The sequence below is a fragment of the Littorina saxatilis genome, linkage group LG2 (genome assembly GCF_037325665.1).
Source record: "Littorina saxatilis isolate snail1 linkage group LG2, US_GU_Lsax_2.0, whole genome shotgun sequence".
NCBI lineage: Eukaryota > Metazoa > Mollusca > Gastropoda > Littorinimorpha > Littorinidae > Littorina > Littorina saxatilis.
Window position 1 is genome coordinate 59700316 of NC_090246.1, and position 27500 is coordinate 59727815.

Genomic DNA, 27500 nt, shown 5'->3' on the forward strand with positions numbered 1-27500 from the left:
AAGCCGGATATGACGTCATCAAAGACATTTATCAAAAAAATGAAAAATTCTTCTGCGGATATCATACCCAGGAACTCTCATGTCAAATTTCATAAAGATCGGTCCAGTAGTTTAGTCTGAATCGCTCTACACACACACACACAGACAGACAGACAGACAGACAGACACACGCACATACACACACACACACACACACACACACATACACCACGACCCTCGTCTCGATTCCCCCCTCTATGTTAAAACATTTAGTCAAAACTTAACTAAATGTAAAAAGAGAAAAAAGAGCGAAATTAGGTGCAGCGGAATTGCAACGACATTCAACGGGGTAAACAATTGCAAAATGACCCCCTCCCCTCCAACTCTACCACCACCACCACCCAAAACATGGAAGAAGAAAAAAAGGAAAAAAGAATTTCAGCAAGGAAAACTGAATGAAAACGCAATACGATTTGTCTCTCGGGTGCTCTCGGCCTGGCTCAGTGTGTTCCGTACGTTGAGGGTAATGGATGTCTTTCACGAGAAGAGCTGCACGGAAAGTGGGAGGTGAACTCCTCTTGACATAAAACTCTGAGACGAAGAGACTGAAGGTGTTAACGGGGGGACAGGGAGGAGGAGTTAGTATGTGCTAATGCTTTTTTCATTCTTGACCGTGTTTACTTCGCGAAGGTGCTAAGGTGCGAACAGACGCAGGCAACTGACTGAAACACGTGGGTTTGTGAATTTGTTTCTGACGGGGCTCTGTCGCTCCTGATCATATTTTAACATTTGCCCCGAAGCCTGTACTGCAGTCCGAACATATGTTTTGTTGTTTCTGCCTGGGTGTTTTGCCTGATGCCAACTACAAACCCCCCTACCTCCACCCACACCCCAACACAAACCCTACGACCCCACACCATCATATCCCCATCACCCCAGTCAGTTCGTTCTCATTTATCTTGCATCCTAGACTATGTTCCAATCACTTCAGCTCCTAAATATGATTGGGTAAACCAGGAAATGTGCAAACTCTTCACTGAACAACTCAAAACAAGCATGCATGAATACAGAACCGGGGGGGGGGGGGGGGGGGGGGGGGGGGGGGGGGGGGATAAATAACTAATATCCCAAATCAACACGACTGCCCTAATAGTTTCAACATCTGAACGTGTCATCATGACGTAAAGTTGGTTGTTTTTTGTTTGTTTGTTCGTTTGTTTGTAAGGGAGTTGGTTTTTTTTAGTTCTCTCTCTCTCTCTCTCTCTCTCTCTCTCTCTCTCTCTCTCTCTCTCTCTCTCTCTCTCTCTCTCTCTCTCTCTCTCTCTCTCTCTCTCTCTCTCTCTCTCTCTCGTATGTTGTTCTTTTGCTCACTCTTTCTTACGTCAGCACTTTGGCTGTTAACGATGACGTCAGAAGTGGTAGTGCGTATAGCTTCCATGTCAACTCGTGTCTGCAGCGCACTTCCATCTTGCGCGAGAAGAACAAACAGTTGTGTGAAACTTGTTGTTTTATCTGCTGCCGTTGTCGGTGTGGCTTGTTAAGAGCTGTCAGCCTCCTGTATTAGAGCTGTCGTTTTGAAGGGGAGGGTTGTGCTTGTTACACCCCCGGTATAGGGGTGTGTGTATAGGATTCGCTCGATGTGTTTGTTTGTTTGTGTTCGCATATAGATCTCAAGAATGAACGGACCGATCGTCACCAAACTTGGTGAACAGGTTCTATACATTCCTGAAAAATTGGGACCAGTCAAACACACGGTTAGGGAGTTATTGGTGGATTAAAATTATACAAGGACTTATACAGGGACATCTTAATGGTCAAAGGGAAATAACCATTCTCACTCAGTCACTGCCACCAACTGAGAAGGTTATTTCCCTTTGACGGGGGTGTTTTTCCTACGTCGGAGGAATTTCTTGTTACTTTTCTACCCGGCTCGTCGGTGGCGCAGAGAGAGAGAGAGAGAGAGGGGGTTAAAAACGGAAAGTCCCTGAATATTGCTTCATAATGTCAACACAACAACAGCAGCAGCAGCAGCAGAAATAACAACAACAACAACAACAACAACAACAACAACGACAACCTAAATATAGTCATGAAAATTAATTTGACGTGATGGTTGATGATGTACTATTGTCAATGTATTCTTCCAGACGCGGCTCGAGGTTGAAGATCAGAAAAGCGGATCCGGACAACAGCGGAGTGTACGTCTGCCAGGCCAAGAACGCTGTTGGCGAGGATACCAGCAACGTCACTGTGAAAGGTACAAATCATTTCTGTTTACTCAATTCTTATGTCTTTTTTCATCTTTCTTCGTTTTCTTATCTACACAGTTTTAAAGATCCGGGTGGCTTTCTTAGTCTCTAGCGCCTTTACGGCTTTCTTCTTTTCTATTTTTTTCTTTCTACATCATAATCTTACGTACTTTCTTTTAATGTTGACATAATGAAGAATCCAGATTCTGTTCTCTTAGTGTCTTACGCTTTTACGGCTTTTTCGTATCCATATTTTGGTGTACTTTGTTTCTTTTGTAATTTCTACGCATAAGTAAAGCACGATAAATGCTTTTTAGATTCTGAATAATTGTATTTGTCTTCACTATGGCATACTCTTTCTCTCAGATGTCTGTGTTCTCTGCATAGCGCTTTATATTTCTTTGCATTTCTCTCAGGAAAAAACTCCACTATAAATACAGAACAGGAAACAAGGCACGCTACCTTACCAAGACATTTAACCCGCCCTTTAATACTTGGTCAACCAAGAGTTATAAAAAAAAGAAGTTTTTGAAGGATCAGCGAATGCAGGTTTCATTTTGGCCAAAATAAAATAAAATAAGATAAATAAAGTTAGACATTTTGTGCATTACAATCAGTTTGGTCATGTCATTAATCAAACAGCTGTAGCGTCTAGTCACAAGATAAAAATTCCAGGAAGAGAACTGGGGAAGAGGTGAGCAAAGTATCACCTTGGAGGGCTGGGGGATATGGGGGAAAGGGGGAGGGAGATCCGATACCTGCTGAGAGAGGGGAGGGGGTGGGGGAGTAGCGACTGGGAGGGTAGCGACTGGGAGGGCCAGGGGGTGGAGCAGATGCGATACGTGCCGAAGTTTGGAGCGAAACAGGTATGGCGATAAACCCTGCGTCTCGGGAATCGGTTCGAGACTTCACTTCAAAGGCAGAGCAAAGGGAAACCACTTTGCTGCCCCGAGTTTTAGCCGGCAGAGTTATTTTAACTAAGATGTTCACCCGTCTCTCTGTGTCTGTCTGTCTCTCTGTCTGTCTGTCTCTCTCTCTCTCTCTCTCTCTCTCTCTCTCTCTCTCTCTCTGTCTCACCGTCTCTCTGTCTGTCTTTCTGTCTCTCTCTGTCTCTCTCTCTCTCTCTCTCTCTCTCTCTCTCTCTCTCTCTCTCTCTCTCTCTCTCTCTCTCTCTCTTTTCCCGTGCACGTGTAATAATGATAATGATCATGAGGATACGTATATGGCGTAAATCTAAAATATTTCTAAGCGCCTCATAAAAACATCCAAAAATAATTAATTCTGTCCACAATGCCAAACATAATCAAAAAGTACTACAGATGGAGGTAAACTTATACAGTTTTCAACACACATGTACCAAAATGTCATTCCTGGATATTCTGTAGGTCATCTGCTTGTGACATTTTGACTAAATATGTATTTCTGTGTCGTTGACTGTACATGACTTGTGTTGAAAAAGGCCTAGCTCTGATTTTTACATCTTTGCAAATTTCGCAGAGGTTCTCGAATCTGTAGAACGGTTTTTTTCTCTCTTTTTTTATATATATATTATTTTTTATCTATCTCGCTCCAGGAAGAAAAAGAGAAAGAAAACAAATCGTTAAACCAGACGACATCATTGCAAAATGAAACACAAAAATAGGGTGGGGGGGGGGGGGGATCTCGCAGAGCAAACAAGGAGGAATATATGCAAAAATGCCCGTCTGGTATCATTCTCAATCGTCGATGTCTGTGGTTGTGGAGTGGGATGAAGAGACTCGAGGTGCAAGCAGGTGAATATACATCTTAAAAAGGGGTTAGTGGGGAGAGAATCCTACAAGAGTTCATCAAAACCTCCCCGATAAACTAGGTCACGGCGTATTAATCCGCCGTCTGACCCCGTTACTCCACTTCTTCTGGCTTTGCGGAGGGATTTCTGTTTAGAAAGTGAAGAGGTTGCTTGCAAAGAGCAACCTACAAGAACAGAAGGTGTTTGGGTTTTAGAGTGGGGGAAAATATTGGTTTAGCGAAAGCGAATGGAGACATCGGGAGGATGAGTTGAAAAATAATGGCTTGGTGACCCAGTGAACTAACTTCCAATTAACGTGATGGTGCACAGATGGCTAGAAGAGGGGGGGGGGAGGGGGTGCTCAGATAATTATATAGATAACATTTATGATTCAACCATCACCTCCGTCTGAGTTTTTGTTAATGTTTATGCGTGCTAGATGGTGCTTAAGGGATGATTCACGATCTGTTCTATTTTGCACTCTATTCTACTTCTTTAAAAAAATATATATATTTGTTTGTACTTTTCCCTCGACGACGCTCTCCGCATTCGTCCTGCACAGTCACACTACTGCTACGCACTTTGAATGTTGCACTAGCATGACGTCACAGAAAACTGTACACGAAACAAAGTATACGTTACCCTGCTGGCATCATTCACGATCAGCTATTCAATGCTGCATCATACATTCGTGAAATTGGACTTGGGCTGCTTTAATGAGTTACGCACAACATACCAAATCAGGCATTTGCCGATACATTTGTCTGAAGATTGTTCTTTTCAAAAGGCTTTACAAGGGGGGGGGGAGGTCTTCATGCCGTAAGGCTCGCTGCTATATTGGTAGTGCATCGCGTAAACCGGTCAGTTTCTTGGCTGTCAAACATTGCGACCTCGTATATATTACAATGTGACAGCACGCACAAAACAAAACAAAACAAAAAACACTGGAGAGAAATAACACTTCTCAACCTTTTAGTTGTGTGAGGGCCATTCAGCAGTAATTGGGCCTATTTTTGTTTTCATTTCAGCCAGAAAAAAAGACAGTTACTTCCTTCTCCACATCCCCTCCCCTCTCTGACTTTTGCCTGTGCCTTTTCTCTGCTTTGCAGTGGAAGGCGCAAAGCTCTCTGATCAAACCTATTTCCTGTCCGAGTACATGAATGAGGATGCCAATGCCACGGACTATGTGTTTGGTCAGAGCACTTTCTCACTGATTGTCTTGCTCGCTGCAGTCAGTGTCACGAGTGCCACGTGTTGCCTTTTCCTATGTAGCTTCTGTGCCTGTCACTAGTGTTGCTTCTTAGCTGTCGTGGATAATATTTGTTTAATTTTCTTTTTTCTGTCATGATATTTATTTCAGTTGTTTCCTGTTGTGGTATTTTTCCTATCCCTTTTCAATCCTGAAATTTACTTCGTTTCCTTATTTTGATGAAATTGTTACTATGGTACTTTATACTTGCAAGAAGTTTTCCTTATTTTTTTGCTATGTTCTTTAACTTTGTTTCTGACTTGAAAGTTTTACTTTTTACTTATTGACTGTCATGGGATTTATCTTGTACTAGCTGCCTTTGCCTTTTCATTCATTCGTTTTCTTATGCATTTGGAGCTTTATCTGTGCTTCCTCTGTTTCGTCTTTGCAGTACAGTTCTGTAGCTAATATAACTATTCACTTTAATTCTCCTTTCTGATTTTGGATGGTTGAAGCTGAAAAAGAGTCGAGAAGATAAACTAGAGCAGAGAGAGAGAAAGAGAAGGGTGGTGGGGGGTGGAAGTGGGTGGTTGGGGGTTTAAACGGACAAGGAACGAGTGTTGTGTGTATGTTTTCTTTGCTTGTTTTGGTCAAGAATTCTATCAGTTTTTGCCATTGCATGTTTTTAACCTAATGATACGACAGTGCTGCCAAGAATGATGTTATAATGAGTGATAAACAGAACTAGTCCTCGTTGTGTGCCGTGGTGTGTGAGTCGAATGTTTATCTCTTTTGAGTGTCGTTCTTTCTCTATTTATTATCGCATGCTTCATAGAAATTAATATTGTTGACATTGTCAACCAATTGTTACTTCTGAATATGTATGCAGGTAAAGAAAAAGGTATGCTGAATCGCACGTTTTACTAAATGTGTTCTTAAGGATAAGGAGAAGTTAGAAGAAATTAAACATCATCCAGTCATATCATAATTGGGACATTTTGAAATATTATCGAGCATCATTTTATCGTTACCTTTTGACTTACACGTTGGTATTCTGTTTGACGTGGGCTCTCAGCGGGTGAAAGGTTAACGAAAATGTTTTTGATAAAAAGCCACGCTACCACAGAAATCACGGGGAGTCAAACTTGATGCTTCGTCTTCAGCACAGGGTGCAGGAGCATGGCACGTGATACACAGGCACCTGCGGCTTAAAAGAGTGCAGATTTCTCTTGAAACGAAAGGCGTTAGATAAGCGTTGAATACAAGGTTACGGGCGCCTGTGTTCTAAACTATCTGACACTTGAATTTCTCTTATCACTGTATCGTTGTTTTTATCGGGAAAATTCTCTCATTCCTTCTCCTTCGCGCTATGGTGCATTTCATGTATCTTTCGTTTATTCCCTGTTCTCTCCTGGTCTTATTTCATAAAATTCATTCATTAAAACCGAAGAGGGAAGAAACCTGTTGCGCTATCCGGTACGTGTGAACTCAGATGCACTTTGTAGTTTTAGCTTTACAATTTCGTATCAAGGTCGCCTCGGGCATTTGGCCAATTTATATTTCAATTGCCAATCCGACTCGTCTTTCCTTATAGCTAACGTCAAACAGTTCCGCTATCCTACGCAACGTTTAAATTCCTTAGAAATGTAAGTATCATTTTCTGTTCTGATTCGTTTTGGAAGGTTTGGCAGAAGTCGGGGAGATGAGGTTTAGGGGCAGAGAAGAATAGAAGAAGGAAACGGGAAGTTAACAGAAAAGTATTTGCGGGTGATTTGTACCTGGCACTTTCATGGGACTAACTGTGTCATTGCAGGGCAGTCTCCACGGTGCAAGAATAAGGTCGTTTGACAAGAAGACAAAATAGAGGCAACAGAGAAGGGCGGGCTTTTGTTTTACATCTGAATGCCTTCAAGAACGAACCAAGCAATACTAGTTAAGGTGTGCAAACCCAGATCCAAGTGAACTCGAGAAATGAGGTCACTAAAACGCCACTTGCGCACGAGGAGGTTACGAAGACATAAATCTGTTATCACGCTGCTCCATCTGAAGTGCCCTCCAGCGATCGTCTTGACGTAAGTCTCCATTTCCTGAGCAAGATGGCCTGTCATTGCCATTGGTCACAAGGTCAGGTTCTGTTCCGGTCCATGATTGGTTAAACGGAAATGGGCCAATGGCTGGCCTCCAAATTCCGAGTCAAGTTTTTTGTTTCCCCTCGATACAGAGAGTAAGATAACTCACGTTTCAGGACTAATTAGATTTGGAACGAGCTGATGCTTTATCTTTGGCACTCAGCTTTTACGTCATGTTAGAAACCACAGTATTTGCGTAGTAGTTGGACTTTCTGTGCCCCCCCCCTCCCCCCTCCCCCCTCCCCCCTCCCCTCCCCCACCCCCATCTGTCTCTTTCTGTCGTTGAGCGTGCGTACGCGCGTGTGTGTGTGTGTGTGTGTGTGTGTGTGTGTGTGTACCCCCGTTTCCACAGGTTTGGTTGCCTAAATCACCATAAGGCAACCATCCACACGTGGATGGCAACCTAAACTCTGGATGGCAACCTAATTGTGTGGATGGTCGCTTCATTTAACACCGTTAAATTGACTTTTTTGACGGAAAGAATGTCATAACAATGTTCAAAATGACATTCTTTCCGTCCTCTATAGGCGACGAAATAGGTCAAATTTTGTGCATTTTTTAGTGCAAAATTCTTCGATGCCGGAGCGAGTACTGCACCCAGTGCTGTTGTAGTGCAAGTGCACTAGAAAGGCACTCCACCCAGTGCCGCCTCTTAGGTAACCATCCACACTTTAGGTATGTGTGTGTGTGTGTGTGTGTCAGTGTGTGTGTTTTAAGTGTGTGTGTCAGTGTGTGTGTGTGTCTGTGTGACCTATTTGTACCCTTTTTTACCGTGTCACAAAACTGTGACCTGACTTACTTTATGAGATTGTGCACCCGCCAGTAGCAATTTCTCTCTTACGTTGCAACAAGGAAAAACAGCAGGAAATATTAATACAATGTAGCAGACAAGTGCAAAGAGGCATGAAGCTCGAAGCATCCTCATCAACGAGTTTAGCTTATTTTAGGCTATTTGCCTTACTTAATACTGAGTGCGAAACCCTTATTCCTAGTGCTTAATCGTGCTTTTCTGAAGAATAATTGAGATGTATCAGTTTTGCATGCAATTTTTGTTTGTTTTTTCTCGAACTATAGTTGAGTTAATAGTTCTTTCAAGGCCAACCAATTGCACATTTCACCAAAAAGTATACTTATAATTTGAGAGAACTACGTTTGCATACATTGACAGTGTGCACAACAAATTATTTTACACTTACAAAAACCTCGGCCGTTTCGTCAGTGGTATTTCTTTTCTTGTCAGCTTTTCTGGCCATTCTCCCAACAAGACATACCTGATACCGGTGCATTCCATTACTTTGAATTACATTTACATAAATCTGCATCCTTTTTGTTTGTGTGTTTACAGTGACGGCGCCGGAGCTGATACACAAAGCGTGCGAGAAGCAGACGTTTTGTTTCAACGGCGGAACGTGTCGCTACATAACTGATCTACAGCAGACATTCTGCCAGTAAGTGTTGTCTTCCCCACCCTGCTGTTTCTCCCCTAAACCCACCCACCCCCTTGAACTGTGTTTCACTGAGTTCTCATGACGACCTGCCCTGATTCTCTCATCAGCTAACAAGAAAGTGCAATATCTGGATTTCCTATCCTCACTCTGCCAGATGTTTTTACATACACTTTTATTGACACACCATTTCAGCGATGCTGCAGCAGAACTGTGTGTTGTCTCTCACAGGTTGTTGACATCTCTGTGTGGGTGCTGTCACTTCTAATGCAGCCGATGTGTGTTCTTTCTGTTTGTCTGTTCTAAGCGTGTTAGCAAGAAAGAAAGAAAAAAACGCATGCCCATGCACGCAACAAACCATGCTGGCGTAAACGGACACACAGACAAAAACATACAAAAACGCGTGCTCACAGATAAAACCACACACACACACACACACACACACACACACACACACACACACACATTTATTTTCACTATTTCAGAATTTTTAGAGTTTTATTTTTAAACCTACTATCCTTCTTGCATCACTTACAAGCTTCCTTGGTGAATCCGCTCACTTTAAAAGCGGATAGGCAATCGTTTATAATACTTCAAGTCTCGCCTCAGAACAAAAGACCTGCCATATGCATGTCGCCTTCGGTGTTCTCTGTGACGAATCACCATCGTTCACGCGTCACACTCACAGAATAAATCACACATACGGGCACAAATACACAAGCATTCGTAGTATTTTACTTATTTGTAAAAAAAACTATCAGTTACATGTTTCTTTTTCTTACTATAACCCTGTGTTTCGTTTTTTTCATGTTGATGAAATTGTTGAGGCTGCTGCAATTAAGACAACACCTTGTGTTGCCTCAACTAGAATATGTCTCCAGTAACGGAGTAAAATTACATGTTGTTAAGACTTTGTTAAACCATGGAGTGTGCTGTTTGCTGACCACAGATGTCCAGAGTCGTACGCAGGTAGAAGGTGTGAGAAGGAGGTTGCTCACCCTTCCATCCTGAAAGGTGAAGGCCGCAATCGCAGGAAAAAACGCTTGAACACAAAAGGTTTACATCCTGTTGTTTACCGTCTCTGGCATGGCATGGCTCTTTTTGAGTTAAGTTCATCATCGTCAGGGTTTAACAACTTTATTTCATTTTTATTTTTTATGGTTGGTTTTTGCCCCCACCATCTTCCTTTTTGAGTTGGTTTCAGCTGTGATTTTGACTAACTGTGCGAAGGCTTTATGAATGCCACCCCCTGCAACAGACCCCCAGGTACCGTGGCTTGGCCATGACCGCTGAAAATGTGCGCGCTAGACGTTTTGAGTCGTAAACCGATACTGCCCAAAAGGCAAAAACAAAACAACCCTCAAAAACTGGTCAATTGCTCACGGCAACCAGTCAAATTAAGGCCTAAAAATATAACGGTGACTTTATTTTTATATACAAAAAATTTAGAAAAAGGGAAATACCGGACATGTCTTGTTGACGACAACGCTGCGCAGATATTATCTTGTCTTAGTTCAAGAACATTAAGACCAGGATAGACGACCAGCAGCTGTGGCGATGTTAGGCGTGACGGTCAGAATTAACCTTCCCGTTTGCTGCAGAATTAATTTGCTCCCCCCCAAACCCCACCCCCCACCGCCACCCCCCTCCCCCCCCAAATGGTGAAACTACCATTCATTATTTTAAGTCATTGCATGATACATGTTTTTAAATTTGCGGCTTATTCGATTCAAACTTTGTCATGTTCTTGAATAGTACAGGTCCTTAAACCGAACTATTCTGAAATACTACCCAATTTGGATACTGTCGAAAGGATAGGATACACGACATCTAAAGTAAACCTGGAAATATGAAAATAAGAAAAATGTTGAATGCTAACATCTGAGAACAGTCGATCAGTATAATAAAGGTTGTGTGCGATTGTGCGTGTGCATGGCATTTTTTGTTCCGTTTCAGTTTTGCATGGTCTTGGAATTCCAATTTTTGGTTTTGTTTCCTTTAATTTTTTAGCTTTTTCGTCTAAAGTTCAATTACACTAATTTACTAAACATTTCATAAACCAACTGTCTTAGGATTTTCTTAATTTGGTTTTTACTTACGTTTTTACATTTGTTACATCAGATTGTGTTAAGTGCATGTGAATTTGCATTTGTCGAAGTGACGTTGACAGTTCGGCATATTAATTACGACCTTCGAAAAGCAGTCCGATGCTGGAGTAATTTATTCATTGTTTATTTAATGCGAAGTCTGCCCCACGGATCTCTCTTAACGACCGGAATTTGTTGAGTGTTCGAAGTCCTTCTAGAGCCGCAATAGCAAACAATTCTGAAATTTCACTGAACCCTTTAGACATAGGGTACATTTTGATGACATATAAACGCAGGATTTCCGGTATCCTTGTTGTCTCAGAAGTTGACTGTAGTATGACATAGAAGTCTAAAACTCCTCAGCATTTACAAAGAATGCTCCCCTCAAGAGTCATGCCTGCCACACGGAAACAAGGATTAATAAATCAGTTGTGAATTGCGTGGAATGAAAAATGTGTTATTTTGTGTGAATTTTTTTTCTTCCTTGTGTGCGTGTGTAGCACTAACATATAACCTGACTACCATGCGCTTTGGGCTTTCAGACTTGGCACCGTGGTTTGACGGACTTGTTTTTTTTCTGTTGAAGACTTCCCCCTTTCCTCAAGATTTCGTTAAGTTTCTAAATCTGTACTGTCTTTTTTCAGTCTTATTGGTTGAGTTTTATCTGATTTATATTACATGAGATCATTATTGGCACAAAATGAGAGAAATAAAGTATTTGTTATTTTATATTGCTGTCCATCCTTACAATGCTTGACGAAGTATTTTCGTAAAGACAAGGATGAAACAGAATTGTGTTTTGAACCAACATTATGTGTACAAAGGTTTTCATTGTGTCAAGCAGCTGGCATGAATTGTTGCTCAGAATGAAATGTTCTTAACTTGAGAAAAAAACCTTCTGCATGTCACAATTCAGATGTAAGTTTCTAACTTGTTGTATGTGGAATGAAAAGTGGCATGGTTCATTTACCTTCAAGGGCGTTCCATGTAGAAGTGTTGCCTTCCTTGATGATATTACAATTACCTTGCTATAGAACATGCTCCAACATATTTAATTTGACTTAAATGGCAAGATTAAAAGCTATCAAATACGTCAAATGTTCTTCTAGGCTAAGCTACGTCAATTACTCGCTAGTTCTTCATTTTCTTTATCAAGTCTTTGACATATATTTGTCCTAGAGGTTGTTTCTTGTACGAGCTAGAACCGTAGATACTATAGATGGTGAAAGAGCTTCGAATTTCGTGTAAGTATTTGCTAGTGCTCTGTATATATAATATCTTCTCATTTATTCATTGTTTTTCAGAAAGTTTGCCAAAAAGTATATATTGCGCTGTATTATTCATTGCAAACTAATCTGTTCATTGTATTTTTCATTCCCCGTGATGAACGTAAGCGTTCACTTTGTAAACAAGCTGCTGCACAGTCTTTACCTTGGTCTCATGACCTTGACCTGACCTCCCTCCAACTTTGACCTATTTTCTCACTCTCCTGCTTTGCTGCTCTCCCTCACTAGGTGTCCAAAACAGTGGGCGGGGCATCGCTGTGAACTCCTAGACTTCGACCGCACACTCGAGACCCGTATGTATCCCAACGCCATGCTTCTGGGGCTTCTCCTTATGCATGCCAGTTGGGGCTTATTATTATTTTCAAGAGAAATTGGGGGTGGGGGAGGGAGGGGGGAAGACAGGGTAGGAAATTGAAATTGAAGTTGTTGACTTCTTAAAATAATTTGCTGATGGGGCATTTTCACGATTGCCATTGCAGACCATGTCTTAACTTGTACTTTGACTTTCCTGGACACTTGGTTTAAAATTACAATTCTGTAAGCATGACAACACGTAGTGTTTAGTGCTACTTTACTGCATGTCCTTAAAGTGTTTACTTCGATCCTTATTGATTTCAATTGGGAGGTTAGGAGGTAATGATCTATTGTTTGTAAACTTTTCCAAAATGTTAGTAAAATCAAAGGTAGATGTTTTTACATTTTTGAGTCAGCATCTACTCATAATATCACAATACCTGTCTCAATTTTGCATTTAAATGAAGACTAATTTGACACACCAAGGCCTTTTTGCTGGAAATAAGTCCAAGACAAAAAGTAGTCATGCCACAGGATAAACAACTAAGAAGTGAGGGTAGGAAGATTCTGTAGATATAACGTGCAGTGTAGAGGCTGTACTTATCGCAGAGATAATGTACGTAGATGTTTTCTTCACGTATTTCTTTTAAATATAGAAACTCGAAGAAATAGACAAAAACAGAGAATTTTTCTTTGCCTGTACAGTTACGCCTCCAGTAGCCCTTGCTGCCAGAATTATGTAGAAGTCTGTCTTTTTTGTCAGTTTCATTTCTACTTCTTGTAATGGTCATGACCAATTGTATTATACAACGAGCACGTGCACCACAAGTGTTGCCTGCTCACCAGCGCACTGTGTGTTTATATATTCCTAATTACTGTAAACCTTACCGGTCACTGTGTTATTGCTTTGAGTGTGACGATAAGGCTTGTCACTGTAACTGGTTTGTGTTATTCAAGAAGTGGTATCAAACTCTAATTGTGTGTGCTTTTGTGTTTAACTGTTCGTATTTGTTCAAAGTTTGAGATTTCTTGCACACCTAAAATGTCGCAAAGCTTTGGAGGCTAACCGTGTCACATAATAATGTTTGAATTTTTAAAGTTGGTTTGAAATGGAGTGAATATGCAGCTTTTACATAATGTGTTGGCACTACTCTTATTTGGAACCGTTAAAAGGGTAGCGACTAACTGGTAATTGAAGTTTCTTTGTACACAGCATTCAGTTTTGGCACCAGGTTTACATGTGATAATTTTACTTTCAGTTTCAAATAATAGCTTTAATTAGCTCTAATTACTGGTAGGAAAATTATGTGGCTTTTGAAACAAGAGCCTGAGTGTATTGAATACATGTTTTAAATGATAATACTTTCGACAGTCCAGGATCTTGTAATTCTGGCAATTTTGTTTATAACAAAATAAACACTTTATCTTGTAACTGTCTTCACTGGTTAATGAAGACGTGTCGGTCGAATTTTTGAATGGGGTTATATGGGCTTTATTTGCGTTTATTTACCTTAGTTTGATACTGTTGTTGTATTGATGTTTATTTACAGTTTTACTTTCTGTTCAAGTGTTTACATTATGAACATGAGTTCAACAGTTACCCAGTGTGCTTGACTCTTTCAAATATGACCACAAAAGCATGCTAAAGTGTTGTCTCAACTTTTAACAGAACTTGTCTCGAAGTCAGCATGATTAGTGCTAGAAACTGAATGAGTTGATATTTTAGTTCTGTTAATCTGTTACATTGCAAGAATTCAATGTCACTTTACTGTGTCAGAAAATGTTCTTCTTGTGCACGCCAAATGAACTTCTTGCTGTGTTGCATGCCAAAGCCTGATTATGATATGAACATTCTCTTGTGTCATGAGCATTGTCACTCAATTTGTTTGTTCAATCAAAGGTGACACAGATGCAAATTAGAAATGACAAAGAAATCCAAAGGGGGAGATCGGTCATGATTTTTCCTTTGATCGACAGTGTTTGCAGAGAGCGTAAAAAAAGAAAAGACAAAGATCATTCTCGCACGCAAGAGGTTCATTTGGAGACGTGGATTCTAAGATGACCGACCAATGTCTTCCCATGAGGCCTTTCGACCTTGTGGCGGAAGTGCGTCCGAAAGACGTTGGCCGTCAGTTGACGTTGTTAGTGGGCGTGGTCAGTCGCTGTGACTGACAGAGTGCATGCGTTGTGTTTTGCAGGTGAAGCCACGCTATTGTATGAGCGCACGCTCATCATCGTAGGGATTGTTATCGCTCTCTTGGTGTTCGTCGTCATTTGCATTGCTTCCTACTTCCTGGCAAAGTAAGTGCATCGTGCCGCACCTCACTCACTCACTCTCCACTTCTCGTCACTGACCCTTCCATTGTCACTGACCCTTTGACACAGACCAGGCAGACCAGTCTTTAGGGTCATGGTCCTCGGCTGGTACCCTGTAGATATCACTTTGAGGATCCTAGTCCTATCCTGAGAAAAATCCAGGATCTTGTGAGCCGAGGCCATTATAAAACCAGGCATAATTGTAGCACCTTCCGTCATAGCGTTTTTACCTCCATTGTGTCTGTTTTCACACAAACCCCTCGCACTGATAACGTGTAGGTCTGTACACTGAACACCAGCACATGAGCCTAATCAGCAACCCCTCCTTCATTCACGTTGACTTTACACCCAAACGCCCCCCACCCCCACCCCCCTCCTTTCCCATCTCTGCCCCCGCCCCAATCACACAACCATCACTAATCGTATGCCTTAACTCAAGAAGCCGAACCCCACTTTCCCTTATCATTTTCTGGTTCTTAGTTTCTGTAATGACCAGTTTGGCCGTTGTCAAGTCTGACAGTGTTGCAGCTGACACACCCTTAGCAAGTCCTGTTTTGTCGTTGTCCACACCAATCGTTCACCACCAGCCAGATGACACTGTCGAATAAGCCCACCCAAACGCCATATTGAAAACAAACTTTTGAATCAAAAGTCTTACTCGTAATAACTGGAAAATTAATTATTCACGTTGAACTTCAAACATAATAAAGTGTCAAGTGATTCTCAAATTTCATACTCAACACCCTGACTCTGGAAAGAGAGTCCACCTATCACAGCTTACAGGGTAACTGTCCTCAGCAGTCTTTTAAACCCCGAACAATCCGCTACAGATACAAACTAATATGCATACAACTCATCTTTTACATCTCCATGGGCCAAAAAGAAAGTGTAGCCTGTTAAGAAACAAACAGACAAACAACAAGCTGAATTGCCCTTTTTATACTGAAACTCTCGAGCATGATTTGTTTTTGAATGCTGAAAAATATGATTTTGATATTTGCACTCTTGAATGAAGTCTAACTCTGAACTCTTCGTAACTCTGAACTACGTTGCATGTGACTTTGTGAATGGCAGTGATTCGTGTCGACACACTAACATTCTGATTGTGTAAAATGCCATATAATATGAACCGAAAGTCTAGTCAGAGCAAGTTAACTGCACTTCAATGTCATAACACCTTCGTGAATCTTACAGCTGGTCGTCAATGAGAATGCTCTGCTAACAGTCGTTCTGAATTTAACTGTCTCCATGTTTTAGTCGCTTCGTTGACACGAACAATGGTTCATGCTGTTACGCGGCATGTGTTTGCACTCATCTGTTGTCCACACTCCGATCGTTTCTCGTTTTAACTTGAATTCAAAACGATTCTCCTCTCGTATGCTAACCGCAAATGGATCTTGTTCTTACTTGACATGTCTTCGCACTTGTCTCTTGTTCACACTCGGGTCATTTTGTCAAGTAAGTTTCGTCCAGGAACTGACCTATTCTCATATCCCATGCCAAATGTGGATAGGCATTATCAGGCGTTGCTACCGCTGTGTTTCAGTCGTCGCCGCAAGCGTTGGGAGGCTAAGAGGCGGATGAAGCAAAGGCAGGGTGCTGAGCACGAGCGATTGTTGGATAGGCCGGACGGGCAACCTCATCCTCAGCATTATATTCCCAGCTTCAGGCCCCAAGCTGAGAAGGTGGGTACTTTCAGATCTTGCAAGGTTTTAGCTAAGGACACATGTAAGTGGAGGTTTCCTTGTTCTCGCTGATAGTTCTTTGGGTATAGCTTATGACCGGTGGGTGTAGTAGGTATACTCACGTGGAAGCCAGCCTCGACGTTGAACCATCAGTCATCAACGTGTTAGTATGCGATGTACGAATGCGTGAGAGAAGTGGTGGATTTCAGGTCTGCGAGCTAATGAAAACGGCCCGCTCCATGTCACACACACACACACACACACACTCACACACACACACACACACACACACACACACACACACGCACACACACGCAAGCACGCACGCAAGCATCCACACACACGCACACGCATACACACACACACAAGATGCCATCGAACCTTACATAAACAGTAGCAATGTGTCTGTGTAAAAGACACCATCTTCTAGTATAGCTGCTCAAATGCACAGTTCTTTATGTCTTTTCAGGAAACGCAGACTGACAATGACCTTCATTCGTCCGACTACCCGCACCCCCAGAGACAACACGAAAGCGAGCCTAACTTTGTCAGCAACATGCCCAACAACTCGGACAACTTCTTCCTCCGCAAGTCCTTCCCCCTCAACACGACAGCCCCACCCCATGACGTCAGCGAACAGCACTTACGTGACCTTGAGAGGCGAGGGTCGGGGTCAAGGTCACGGCTGAAGGCGGTCTCGGTGGACGATAACTGCGCGGACCGGCCCAAGTCTTGGAAAGCGGAGGTGCCCGACAGCAAGTCCATGCCTGTCATCCGCGACGGCAGTGAGGGCGGCGAGTCCAAGGAGAAGATCGAGATGGATGACCTCAGCCACACATTGCCGCCCATGACGGTCAGCAACAGCAGCCCCGGACTGAGCGGCAGCGGGCGTGACGGTCCTGCCGTCGTCGTCGTCCCCAACCTGCCCGACTTTCTGTCCTCCCCCGAGCTGATGTCGGTCCCGGTCCGCATGGAGACCCAGCCCCGGGACAACATGCATGCCCAGCTTAAGTCCCCGGAAGATGAGTCGTGTCGCCCAGTCGTGCTGCCACCAGACTACTCCCCACTCAGTCCCCTGCTAGAGCAGCCAAGATGGAACCACGTGCAGCCCGATTCTCCGCCTATCAACGGCGTGCTGGAGGGTCTGGACAGCGAGGGGGAGGAAGAGGAACAGCCGCTCCCCGTGCTACACATCAGCGAAGAGGACCTCAACGGCAACGTCTCCAAGCCTAACTCCTTCGAGTCTGAGTTCTTGCCTCCTCCTCCCGAATACATGCAAGCCGCTGACCCTGCATCCCCCTCCCTGTCGTCCCCCACCTCCTCCTCTTCCCCGGCCGCCTACCCGCGGCCCAAGAACCTGAGCTCTCTGTTGGACGGGGTGTACGTGCCGCTTGTGGGTCACAGTCCTGGCAGCGGCTCGGAGGACGACTCGGCAGGCTTCCTGCCCCGCACCCTCAGCTCCACCGAGGCCAGTTCTCCAACAATGGACGGAGGGACCCCCTCCTATTCCTTTGACCCCTGCATGGACTCGGACCCCAACGAGTTTGACGACCAGTTCATGCATGGCTCACCCAAGAAGGGCGCGGGGCCTTTCCGCGAGGCGGAGGACAAGCAGGACTACGAGAGGCGGCTGCAGAACGTGCGAGCTGACCAGGAAGCCATCCCTATCTAGGCGTCATACAACCCTTATTCTCACCTTTTATATGGAGAGTGAAGCACACGGCTGAAGCTAGCTTTGTCCTCCTGGCAGACCTCGTTAAAATTCACCACCCTCCTCACCTTGTAGTAAGAGACTAAAGCCCACGATTGAGGCTAGCTTTGTCCAGGTCAATCTAACCAAAACACGACAGTCTTAGACCGCAGCAGTTAGTCTGTTCTAGATGTAGCTTGTGCTATTATTTACATGCTTTTGAACCACTTGTGTACGATTCAGTCTTACTTCGGCCAACAACAGACTCGGACAAGGCTGGCGACATCCTGATACTGCGATTCTGTAGCACCAGCTTTAGTCTGTAAGACAGAACTTGGATGTGGCACGATGCCCTTTCAGCTTGTGGGTGTCCGTTTACGATTATTTTCACATCCATTTTACGGCATGCCATGAACACGCGACCAGACAGACAGTGTAAAATGGCTGCCTGTGTCTGCTGTTGTGTTTAATTCTGAAGTCTATGTCACGGGCTGTTCTGTGTTAATGAGCAACAGTTGAGACAATGAAACTGACAGGAATGACTGAACCCCGTTTGAACAATGAATGAACAGCAATACAAAGACAAGCACGTGAAATCTGTGACTCGGCGTGTGTACTGGACCTTGATGGGCAAACTTTTTTGTCATGCAATGTAGCCACGTTATGTGTTTTTCAAACTGTTCCCGTTTCAAATCTGTATGTATATATGGCACAATATACTTAATTTAAAAATAATTGGATCGGCCCCTGAGCGTAATTTCCCTCAGAGCTGATTTGAATGTTGTTGGTGTCGTTGTTAATGCGTGAACTGTTGGAATTGTTATTTAAATATATTTAATTTTCCAGCCGGAAATATTCAAAGGCATATTGTGCCATGGTTCTTCGTCAGTACTTCATTGAAATTCTTGCTTCAGTGTTTATAAATCATGGTCATAGTTGTGACAAACATTGTAATTGTGCATAATTTAATTCGCGTGTAGCTACAGATGTGCTCGGTGTTCGAAATTCGAATAATAATAATAATGGTCTGTCTACTTGTGCGTTTTACAAGTGTAGGTTATTAAAGTACTGTCTTACAACGTAAGACAATATTTTTGTTGTTGCAGATAAAACGGCATAGAGGGAAAAGAAACTCCTATTCGTAAATAACCATTTGCTAAACATGCTATTAAGTCTGATCTTACGGTGTTTTAATTTGCAGAAGTGTGAGAACACTAAATACATGCGACTTAATCTTAATCTGAATACAAAAGGCTAAAAGGTATAGGCGAGTGGGGGGGAGAGTTTTTTTTTCTCGTTCTTTTTCTTTATTTAGGTTGATAAGTGAAGTAGGAGTTCTCTCGCAAAACCGAGCACTTTGCACAATAAGAAAAAAGTTTCAACCCTTTGCTGTTTATGTACGATGACTTTGCTTGCTTGGTGAAGTTATGCTACTGATCAAGTTGTACAGTGTTACAGTTTATTACCACAACCTTGTCACACTGTGACGTCTCTGTGCACATCCTTTTGGCCTTCTTGTTAACTTTTCGTCCCACACTTTTTTGAACACTGAAATAATAATATACTGTTGCTGTTGTTGTTGTTGTTGTTGTTGTTGTTGTTGTTGTTCTCTCTGGTTGACTTTGTGATAGTGATGCACGAGGTACTCGTTTGACAGTTCAGACTCGGGTGTAATAATCTTTTATCGATTTGTACAGTGACACAATGATGTTGTTCTTTTTTTTTGTGCTTTATTGTCAGAAGCTGTGTTACATTTTTTGTAGCTGTGTTAATTATTTCGCTCATTTCCTTTACGTGAAGAATGGACAATAGTGACGCTATGCGGACGCTCAAACGACATAGTGTCTGCCTTGGCAGTACTTAGATGCCACATCCTCCTTCAGGCTAGCTTGGATGTAAGTTTCGTCGCTGAGGTTAAATCGATGCATCGACCTAGCCATTTAACGAGTTGTTATATATAATTGAGTTTAAGCATAATGAATCAGCTCGAAGTTCCCGTTACTTTCTCCACTCTTTCTGTCGGTTTATCCTACAGCATCGTACAAGTGACCCAAGGGCCAATAGTTTACGTTGAAAACGCTATGTGTGTGTGTGGGGGGGGGGGGGGGGGGGGGGATGACGTTGAGTGGGTTTGGAAAGAGAGATGTCTGTGTGCTGAATCGGTACATATACCCATTCTATCTTTATCGTCACACGCATCACTGTCATGTATTGGACATTTTACACTAGCGTTTGCGTAGAAATCCTAGAGCTGTGTTGTTGAATAGCTTAACCTGTACTGTGCTTGTGGCTCTCTTTAGAAGAGCACAACTACTGTCGACGTAATAAAAACCTAGCAATTTGTGTTCCTGACATACAAATTCCTGTCTTTTGTGGCACTGCAGAGTATGAGCATTTAAAACGCGGTTGCTATTTCAGAAGAGCTTAAAGTTCTTTGCTCGCAATTCAACCGTAGCTGTACCCCATTACAAAGCAATTCACGACGTTTGCAGGCTGTAAAAACTCAAGTTTTTTTGTGCATGCCTCTCGCTGACGTGAAAAGAATACGTAGATAAACTGTATATAGTGATCTAAAGTGGGAACAATTTGGAAGATGATGGAGGTTTGCTATCCTCCCCTCCATGTGTCATCAAATATATATACAAGACTTTCAGCTCTTCAGTCTGGAACTTATATTTTCATTTCGCTGTTCCCAGTTCGTTCTCACTCTTGCCAGTAGCGCGCAGATTTCAACCTCAGTCTGAGTTGCCTGTAGACTAGACGACAAGCACAAAGGTGCATTTCAGCTTATCTTGGTCATAACATGAGAGTTTCACACGTACTTATTACAAACATGTTGTAATGAAATCTGAAAACAGACGAAAAGGGCAGAGTTGAAAATGCATTTTTCCACAAAGGGCTTTAAATTTTAACATGTCCAGTATTATTGGCATACTTTTCAGACATGACATGCAACCGTTCTTCGTTCGGCGTCTGTTTGAATGTCGTATGCCTGAGTGTGTGGGTTCTCTTCCTTATGACTTGAGCAATGCTTTGAGCTTTTTTATTAACGTGTTTTATTGTCATTTTCATACTTTTGCCCAGCACATACTTTTTATTTGTCAGTAGATTGGATCCATGAATCAGGCTGTGTGGCTATATCCTTGTATTGCACTTAAAATTTGTCATTCTTAATTTAAGTGACCCAGATTATACCCCAAGAATCATCTACCCACACACGCCCTCCTACTAGCCTCCCCCCCTTCCCCCCCCCTCCCCTCCCTTCCCTTTTTAACCTCTCACTGAACTGAATTTGGGGGTTTACTGTCCGTCAGGTCTTATTAACGGCCTGTATTGGACATGATTATGATTTATACGATTGGATAACCTCTCTCACCCTCCCAACACATGTTTATGTTATACAGTTTACCCCCGTACAGCTGAGATGCACTGCCACAAACATTCAAGAGCGTCTAGTTGCCGAGCCGAACGTTCTTGTTTGTTTTAAACATTATAATGGCAAAGGCGCGTTGAATTTAAAAGCATTGCGTTTTTTAACATAGCTTTACATGGTATAATTTATCTTGACTTCAAACAACAGTGGGTGACATATACCACGGTCACTGCGGCGCTCTCCCCGAGTGTTTTTGGTTTTTTTAGTTGTCGACTTGTAGCGTTGACAACATTCGAGCGACCGTATGCTTGTAATGCATAGTTAGGACACCTTGCGTAAGCTGGGTGGTGCACGTGTAAACTACCCAGATTCGTACGTGGTACAGTTGTGATCTTTTGTAAATAAGCGCATTTAGATTGTATCGGGTTCTTTTTTGACAATTGTCTCAGAGAGATAGCTATTTATTTCGAATGATGGTCATGTGTTAGTAGAATGTGTGTTACGTATGACGTGTCTGTCATGGTGATGACGTCTTTATTATACAGTTTCAACGTTTTTCGTCGTATTACTGTATACGCCAGCTGCGCTGGATTTGCTTTTGAGTTTGAAAATGCATTGGTTGTTGTTTCTGAATGTGTTTGAGAAGGACATTGATTATGATAGACGGCTTTTCATTTATGTCAGATGGGTTGGTTTTGTGGAGAGGTAATGACGTCATCAGCACCGAGAAGCGGTGATGATGAGCTTGTTAATGACATTCCAGGGGAATATCCATTGCATTACAGTTTCGCCGGACAGGTTGTGTGAATGAATTGGAGTTACAAATTTAACTGAAATTTTCTTCTAAATTTGGTTGTTTCAAGCATGCTTTCCGTATCTCACCACGGTGCAAACTGCAGAAATGAGATAATTTTTATGTTCAAAGCACGCATTTAAAAATGTTGCTGGATGTTTTTCTGTTGTTGGTTTGTTTTTTTCTCGTGAAGATGTGATTGATGCTGTTTTCTGTACAGTCGGCGTTTCCTTCTCCCGATCACAATCGCCTGTTTTTTGTTTAGTGCTGTCCTGGTTATGTTAGGACGGTGTTCTGGATTAAACAATAATATACTTTTTTTTTTAAGCATTTTTTCAGCTTGTTGCTTGTGTCAGGTTTGTGCGCTCATTGCTTTGTTAGTATCCAGTTTATTTTTTAATTACATTTAATAGGCCAACGTTAGGCATTTTTGCTGTGGGGAAAATCACAATGTAAACGCACAATAAAGTGAGTATAGCTTTAACGCGAAACTCAGTATTGATTTACAGCTTAATTTTTCCCTTTAAGCCTCTTTTTTCTTGTTCTCTTTTTTTTTTAAGATAAAATAAAAGTTTAGTGACTCTTTTATGATATCATGCGAATCATCAACAGAAAGTAAGAAGTGTAAACGATTCGGGTCACAATCTCAGGTTTGTCCGGGCTTGTATTTGGAACAAGACCATTCTCCCACGTTGACACATACCAATAATCAACTGCCTGGCTTTTCGATATTTATGCAGGGTGGGATTTTTTTTATTTTTATATATAAATATGAATTAGTTTTGTCACTTACTGAACTCTAGTATCAATCAGCAAAATTAATTAATTCGTATAAAAATGCCCACGTTTCACTGGAAACTGCCCTCGGGATGTTGTTGGTTTTTTGGTGTGCGTCTAAGTTGAAGGATGAATCGATGGTCTAATCCCCTGTAAAAGCGTGGGGATATCTAAATGAGTGGCCCCAAATCTTTTGCATGGGAATGACTGTATGTTTAACGGCTCACTCCGCCTCATGGGAGGTTTACAGAACGATGACATTTTTTTCACTAAAACAGCAATACTAACCTGATGGACAAACTCGCAATAGCATTGGACAACGTTAAATGACACGTACAGATCACTTGCACGACCTACATACATGACCTCATGAATCGTTTGGAGTCGTTTGCTGTTTCAACGCGACCCTAGATCTGCAAAAGCATGTAATTGTGTACACTGTACCTCTGAATCTAAAATACAACAAATTACTGCTGGTAACACAAACAGAGTTGCGGTTGCCGTGTGACTTCAAAGCAACTGTAGCGATTTGCAGAAATACCGTCTGCTTGGGTAATGGTATAAGATGCAGACCATGTGATGTGAATGGAGCCCTGAGTGTCGCGGCAGTACGTTTTGTATGGGCGCAACACCCAAACTACCAGGCACAGCAATAAACAGTATCAAATATTCGAAATCTCAGTCGACTAGCGGCGCAAAAGGCGAAATGTTGCATTTAGTTTTCGGTAGCCTACTTCCCCGTCATCAAATGAAAAGAGATGCATCTTACACGCACCAGTCAACTCGGCACTCATCAATCTCGCGTGACCTACATCCGGGCTCCATACTTTCAAACTTTCAAAACTTGAATTGCATTGACTTTTTTTCTCGATGATTAAAGAATATTTTCGTGTTTCATCAATGTTTGTCTCACAAGCTGTCAATTTATTCTTTAGATTTTATAAGTTTGGTCAAGCGCATTATGAGGCTTCCCATTGATGTCTATACGTCCACGTGAAATAAATTCTTTGAAAACACTTCCTCTCCATGGGGAGCTCCTGGGGTCTTACCTGGCGGAGAGCGTTCAAACGAAAGGATGCTGTACTGTAGGGGAAGGGCTCATAATATGGACCGGCTCCTAATATGGACCACCTCCTGTTCTGACAAACTAACGGCGCTAGAGCACTAAAAACAATTTCATTCGCTGTATTCACCCTCACTGGATAACTTCACATTTCAAACAGTTGCAGAAACACAAATCTCAAAACCGTTAGGCTTTTTCTCTTTTATTCACTTTTGGCAGCGTCCACTCTAAATTTTCTGCCTAAAACGGAATCGTTTCTGTCCACAGCCAAAGCTTTGATCACACAAAATGTGCTATATATGAGAGCTAAGACCGTATTTGTTACATTTTAGCAGTTTTGACCCCGAGTTTCTACTGCAAACAAAAATTAATAACAAAATCTCAAAGTATGTGTGAGTCCCCTAATATGGACCACCTTCAACAAATCGAAGAAATTAAAAGCTAAAGGCTATTTTCATTAATTCATTAAGAAGCTTGCTGAAAATAACCTATAACTAGCCCTCGAGATTTCAAAAAAAATATAACAAATAGTTTTCTTTTCGTGGAAGTTGATAATTTCACTTATTTTCACTCTGTTTTTGATAAGCTTCTTTTGTTTCCTGGTGTGCTCCAAATAATGCTCTCATCAACCCGAAACAGATAAATCTAAAGCATCTTTTAATTAGTCTGACTTGCACACTAAGTTGTATCATGTTATTTTGAAGTATAGGGGGCTTTTTACAGTGATTCGTGAAGGCCGCTTTACTGGTCCATATTAGGAGCCTGGGCGCCTAATCTGGACCATTTGTGATTTTTCTGTATTTAATTTTTGCTGAATGTCTATCAAAGCTATTTTACTCTAATTAGGCCCAACGGTTAACCAAAGAGAGAAGGACTACCAAACACAAAATGAACTTCTTCGCAAGTAAACAAGCCAGTTATCAGCATGAAACAAAAAGTGGTCCATATTAGGAGCCCTTCCCCTATGTAAAAGCCTTGCGGTGTCTGTGATCAGAAACGGATGGTTTACGGGAGGCGGAGTGGGCCTTACACTTTATTTTGCACTTCATCATTTTCAGTAAAGCTTCAGCTTACAATTTGAACTTTCCCATTTGCAAATATTATCACACTTTATTGATCGTAAATGGCCATGTCATCCAGTGATTATAATTTGTGTTTTTGCATAATTGATATCGTAGTTTCTAAATGAATGTTGACTGTAGTTATGGTTTACGTCACAAGTATGTTTTGTTATTTATTATAGGCTGTTCAGAGGCAGTGCATTTATATTCATATTTGTGCTGCTGTTTCGATCATGTGTTGGTGTGTATGAAGAATGTTTTATGTAAGAATTGCATGGGGGAATAAATGAGTTGATTCATTAAGTGAAAGTGTGAGCTCAAAAGTATGCGTGAATGCGCGCGCGCGTGGTTGACTGTATAAGTGTGTCCAACTATCTTTGTGTGTTTTTGTTGTTGAGTTTGTGCCATGTTGTTTATGTCGAACATGTCCTATTATACTCTCTCTCTCTCTCTCTCTCTCTCTCTCTCTCTCTCTCTCTCTCTCTCTCTCTCTCTCTCTCTCTCTCTCTCTCTCTCTCTCTCTCTCTCTCTCTCTTACCCTGACACACACACGCCAACACACATACACACTCACGCACACAACCACACTCGGACACACAGACACATAAACAAACACACACACACACATACTCACACATAGAGGAAGGTTGCCTAATAAGGACCGGCTCCTAATATGGACCACCACCTGTTCTGACAAACTAACGGTGCTAGAGCACTCAAAATAGTTTTTATTCGCTGTCCTTACCCTCTCTAAATAACTTGCACATGTCAAAACAGTTGTAAAAACACAAACCACAAAACCGTCAGGCTTTTTCTTTGTTTGTAAACTTTTGGCAGCGTCAACTTTAAATTTGACGCTTAAAACGGACTAGTTTCTGTCCACAGCCAAGGCTGTTATCACACAACAATTGCTATATATATATGACAGCTAAGATTGTATTTGTTACATATAAACAGTGTTGACCCCGAGTTTGACAACCGCAAACACAAAATAATAGCAACATCTTAAAGTATGTGTATGTCCCCTGATATGGACCATCTTGACTAAATGTAAAAAGCTAAAGGCTGGTTTCATTCATTCTTTTCCCCCGAAATCGGCGTATGCTGCCTAAATGGCGGGGTAAAAACGGTCATACACGTACAAATCCACTCGTGCAAAAATATGAGTAAACGTGGGAGTTTCAGCACATGAACGTAGAAGAAGAAGAAGAAGAAGAAGAAGAAGAAGAAGAATTAATTCATTAAGAAACTTGCTGAAAATAACCTGTAACAAGCCCACGAGCTTTCAAAATTGTTTAACAAATACACTCTTCAAAAAAAGTTAAAGGTCACTTTTTTACAAGCACGCCACACAAAACAGACAAGATCGAATTCTTTCATTTTTGAGTCACTTGAGAAAAAGTGACTCTATGTAATCGGTCAGTGTTAGTCTGTCCGGCCGGCCGTCCGGCCGGCCGTCCGGCCGGCCGTCCGTAGACACCACCTTAACGTTGGACTTTTCTCGGAAACTATCAAAGCGATCCGGCTCATATTTTGTTTAGTCGTGACCTCCAATGACCTCTACACTTTAACGATGGTTTCGTTGACCTTTGACCTTTTTCAAGGTCACAGGTCAGCGTCAAAGGAAAAATTAGACATTTTATATCTTTGACAAAGTTCATCGGATGTGATTGAAACTTTGTAGGATTATTCTTTACATCAAAGTATTTACATCTGTAGCCTTTTACGAACGTTATCAGAAAAACAAGGGAGATAACTAGCCTTTTCTGTTCGGCAACACACAACTTAACGTTGGGCTTTTCTCGGAAACTATAAAAGTGACCGGGCTCAAATTTTATGTGAACGTGACTCCCAGTGACCTCTACACTTTGACGTCTGCTTTGGTGACCTTTGACCTTTTTCAAGGTCACAGGTATGTCTTGAAGGAAAAAAATTGAAATATCATATCTCTGAAACTATTCATCGGATTTGATTCAAACTTTATAGGATTATTCTTTACATCAAATTATTTACATCTGTATTGTGTTGTGAATAGCAATTTCTTCCTGTCCATCTGATGCCTCATATAATATTCAGAACTGCGAAAGTGACTCGATCGAGCGTTTGCTCTTCTTGTTTAAAAATTATATAATTGAACAACCAAGGAGTAATGACAAACAAAGCAAAGATCGAACGCGGCAGCGACAATTTAACTAGAGTGTGTCAAACGTGACAACCCTCGAAAATGGAATTCACAACAATGTGAATCAGTGTCAATAACGCGTGTGCTCTCCGTTGTGTGCCAGGCATTCAACACATCGTTGGTGCATGGAGTGG

The 27500-nt window shown here is 41.9% G+C and overlaps 1 protein-coding gene across 2 annotated transcripts in view; it reads left to right on the forward strand.

The window, feature by feature from the left end:
• LOC138959397 (pro-neuregulin-1, membrane-bound isoform-like) overlaps positions 1-20221 on the forward strand; it is a 77696-nt gene extending 57475 nt beyond the window's left edge. The window contains exons 3-8 of one of the 2 annotated variants that reach the window (XM_070330863.1): positions 2127-2236; positions 8660-8762; positions 9709-9773; positions 14625-14727; positions 16289-16427; positions 16897-20221. In XM_070330863.1, the coding sequence (XP_070186964.1) occupies positions 2127-2236; positions 8660-8762; positions 9709-9773; positions 14625-14727; positions 16289-16427; positions 16897-18099 (1723 nt within the window). In that variant the 3' untranslated portion in view covers positions 18100-20221. Of the gene's footprint in view, positions 1-2126; positions 2237-8659; positions 8763-9708; positions 9774-12360; positions 12426-14624; positions 14728-16288; positions 16428-16896 lie in introns of both variants that reach the window. The other variant, XM_070330864.1, reaches the window with a different exon arrangement.
• Positions 20222-27500: the final 7279 nt, after the last annotated feature.